This window comes from Austrofundulus limnaeus, unplaced genomic scaffold, assembly GCF_001266775.1.
Source record: "Austrofundulus limnaeus strain Quisiro unplaced genomic scaffold, Austrofundulus_limnaeus-1.0 Scaffold407, whole genome shotgun sequence".
Taxonomy (NCBI): Eukaryota; Metazoa; Chordata; class Actinopteri; order Cyprinodontiformes; family Rivulidae; genus Austrofundulus; species Austrofundulus limnaeus.
This window is the reverse complement of record NW_013952809.1, coordinates 13,966-18,015: the sequence shown is the minus strand read 5'-3', so window position 1 is coordinate 18,015 and position 4,050 is coordinate 13,966. Positions and strand designations below refer to the sequence as shown.

Genomic DNA, 4,050 nt, shown 5'->3' with positions numbered 1-4,050 from the left:
CAGTCTTCTGTTTGCTGATTGGCCCAGGTGAAATAAACTACAAGCAGACACTGCTCAGAAAATTGACGTTCTGTTCTCTGATTGGTTCGGCTAAAAATCTGCCAGTGAAATCCTTCTCTATGGGAGAAATGCCAGACGGAGCAGAGAAGGGAAACTAGAATTGAGCAGAGCTGCGTAGGAAGGCAAGGGCCAGGCTAACGTCTGACATGAAAAGTACCAACTCCAGCTGTCTGAGCAGGAAGTCAGAGATGTTAAGAAGTTGATTTATCATTATTCATCAGTCTGTGTGCAGCACAGAGATCATCTGTCTGTTATTGTTGCTGTTCTGATAAGGCCCAAGGTTTTTTGAGGCCTGCTGACTGCTGCTGGAGCTGCTGGAGCTGAGACAAGAATAAAACCTTTTTYGAATCAACTGGTTTTCTGCTATTTTGTTTAGACTTCAATTTATTGATCACAGATTTCTTTACAACTGTATTTTATGTTTTTTTATTAGTAATTATCCAAATGAGGACTAAAACTGGGCATGTTTCTCTCCATCAGGCTCTGGAAGCCATAGACGTTGCCAATGCTGTCATCTATGTCCTGAGTGCTCCTCCTCATGTGCAGGTATTGGCCTGTTTTTTTTTTCCTTCTGTTTATGTCATCATGTCTGAAGCTTTCAGTTTTACTGTCGCCATCTTTTTCCTGCAGGTTGGAGATGTTATGTTAAGACCGGTAGAGGAGCACAGTGTGAATTTAATTACTGAATGATTCTCCCAGGTCAATCAATGTAACAACCAGAATCACAAATACATGTCTGATTTCAAAATAAAGTTTGCATCTCTCCATCATTACTCTTAAAAATGAAGAACATTTACTTTTAAAATATGAACCATGGTAATGAGGTTCAGGTTGAATTCACCACTAAGCCCAGAGGAAGAGCCTGGAGCTACAGAGGCGTCACACTTCTGCTGGAGAACTTCTGCAACACACAACGTTTTAAAGAAATATTTTAAGGCTGAAACGTCAGATCGAGCCAGGAGTCAAATGAAACGTATCCTCCTAAATAAACACCAAGAGGTTTCTTTAAAGTTTGTGCGTGAACTAACCTATCCAAATGCAATTAAAACTAGACATGGGTTTTTACGATGTAAAAACAAGTGTGCATTGCCACGTAGCAAGTCATTGCCTGCAGCATTGCACTTGCAGAATGAACTTTGACCAAGTTCAAATGTGTTTTCTATACCAGCTTGTGCCTGTCACATCAGCAAGTGTTTAGAATTAAGGTAATTGTGCGACAATATGAAGTTTGAAGAGATTTTTTCTTAAAGTTGCATTAGCCGGGTTTTGAACCCTGATCTCCCACATGAAAGTCCATGACAGACCATTAGACCCGTGGAGTTGTGGCAGAAGGTGGTGGCAGGGGTTGGTTTGTATGTGTGCAGAAAGAGGCCACATTGCCAATACAATTATTGACACTAAACTGCATAATGTTACAACAATAGAGCAGTATTAAAACAATTTTATAGTAAAGCATGAGAATAAAATCATATTTTTATTGTAAACACTGAACCATTGAGTGTAATGGTGTGACAATATAATCTGAAAATTTGTGGTTTGAATTAAAGTGTTTGTTCATAGCTGGGATTGAACCCTGATCTCCCGCATGAAAGCCCACAGTGCTCATCATGAGACTATAGGAGATGTGGCAGAGGACAATCCCAGGGATTGCATTGTATGTATACAGAAAAAAATTACCTTGCCAATGCAATTATTGACACTTAAATGGAATATATTACAGCAATAGGACAACATAAAGACAGTATTACAGTAAAACATCAAAATACAATCATATTAATATTGTAATCACTGAACTACTGAGTTTAAATATCATGAAACTGTGGTGCAATACCATAATGTGTAGATGCAGCAGGGGGCAGTATTGGACCAATACAAGGCTCCATTGACTGTCATCATAATTTATTAAACATTAATATTTCAAAAATATTATTATATTCATTTTATATTCATATTATATTAATATAAGTTTTACAGGCACCAAAAGGCATAGCCATCATTTGGCACAAGGCCTTTACAGATATGAATTACAATGGCAGCTCTAGGACAAAGTATGCAGGAGGAGAAGCATGGCAAAGTTGAGATGACTTGGATGGGAAACGAATCACAATAGTGTGCATTGCATTGGCAATGCACACTGATAATTATACAAAATCTAAACCTTGTAAAAATATCGTGATTCGGTTCTGATGCATCCAGGTAAGAAAAAAAAAGTAGGTCCTCTGGATGGGTTCTTTTTTAGTGGAAAGTTTCGTCTCTCCTCCAAGAGACTTCTTCAGTCTGATGAGGTTCAGGTGAACTCAGACTTATAAGCACTGCCTCCACCTGGACAAACAGGTTAGTCACATGCAAAAGAGGGCCTCAGCARCAGTACTTTCTTGTGAGCTGGAACAGGCTGGTGATTCCACCACAGTTCAACCGCTTCCACCGTGAGTGTACAGCTGTTATTGCTGTTAGCTATGCGCTTAGCTTTCTGGCACTCTGTCACAACATGGCGTCTGTTGAATTCAGCTCCTCAGCGGAGCTGTTTAAAKTGTTGGATATTTACACAAAAATAAGTCTATTTGACTTGTAACATCTCAGAACCATCTATTTTAACATGTTCAATTTTAATCCAAAAATCACATAGAATTAAACCGTGTCATCAGCTCTTTAAGAGAAAATAGTAAATTTACAGGAGCTTTAAATGGTAAATGGACTGTACTTATAAAGCACCTTTCTATTAATCCAGGACACTCAAAGTGCTTCACACTACAGACCCATGCACACACACTGATGATGGCAAACTACAATTGTAGCCACAGCTGCCCTGGAGCACACTGACAGAGGTAAGGCTGCCATACACAGGTGCCAATGGACCCTCTGACCACCATCAGTAGGCAAGTTGGATAAAGTGTCTTGCCCAAGGACACAACGACTGAGTTGACTGGACGAGGATTGAACCAGCAACCTTCCGGTTCCAGGACTCCCCTAACCACTCTACTACAGCCGCCCTTTAGTGATCTTGAAGTATGCAGTAGAGCTGAAGATWTAAAAATAGGGTCCTCAGAAATTTAGTTGACCTTGTAGTTGCCAGATTTTATAGTTTTTTATAAATATATGACAGTGGTGACAAATATGTGGGACACATTGAGCAACCATAAAATTATAGTAAATATTGRTCAAAATTCACAGTCTGTTCATTTTAATACACATTACAATTGACTCATGTGGTAAAACTATGATTCAGTTAAATGATTATTATTATTATTTTTTTTATCAAGTTGAACTAAATATCTCCTGTCTGAGGACAAGTGCTTTTGTGGGCAGTATGCCAGCAGATGATCATTAAATAAAAGCAGATAAAAAAAATAAAACAATCTTACATTTGTGCAAAGGACCCTTGTATAACCTAGATCAATGTATTTACGAAAATGCTATTATTTCTAACAGAAATGAGCTCTTTTTGTACTGGGACATGTTTTTGCCAAAGTTTCAAGAATCAGTGACATGCCTGCAACAGAGGGGCTTACAAGCTTCAGCACCACAGAGCGACTATGTTATTTTGAAATCCATCAAATGAACATGAAGTATATTTGAAGCTAATGATATAATTATTTTTATTGTAGCTATTGTTCTTTTTAAAATGCTGTTTCTTGTAGGCTACTGTGCCCTGAGACAACACAGCAGTCTAGTGACCTGGCACTAAATAAATACACTGAATTGCACTGAATTAATTGTAGGCTCACAAAGACTGAAACATTTTCTGACACGCTGAAATGTGTTTAGAGAGGACAGGTATCTCAAATAGCAGCAAAGAGTTCAACTCTTAGTTTAAAAGAACATTATCAGACAATTTCAAAAGCAAAGAAGGAAGAAAAAAGGGAAACTAACTTGAAGTATTACAGAATCTGCCTTAAACAGTCCTTTATTTACACAATGTCATTTTTAAAGAATGTCAAGAATTTCTCTTATGTCAAACAATTCTCAGCTTCTCAAATGAAACAAAAATTT

At 37.9% G+C, this 4,050-nt stretch overlaps 1 protein-coding gene across 1 annotated transcript in view; it reads left to right on the top strand.

Moving 5' to 3' along the window:
• LOC106528841 (dehydrogenase/reductase SDR family member 11) overlaps nucleotides 1-833 on the top strand; it is a gene marked incomplete in the record, with an annotated part of 7,913 nt that extends 7,080 nt beyond the window's left edge. The window contains 1 exon segment of the mRNA XM_014024111.1: nucleotides 691-833. Coding sequence (XP_013879565.1) covers nucleotides 691-750 — 60 coding nt within the window.
• Nucleotides 834-4,050: the final 3,217 nt, after the last annotated feature.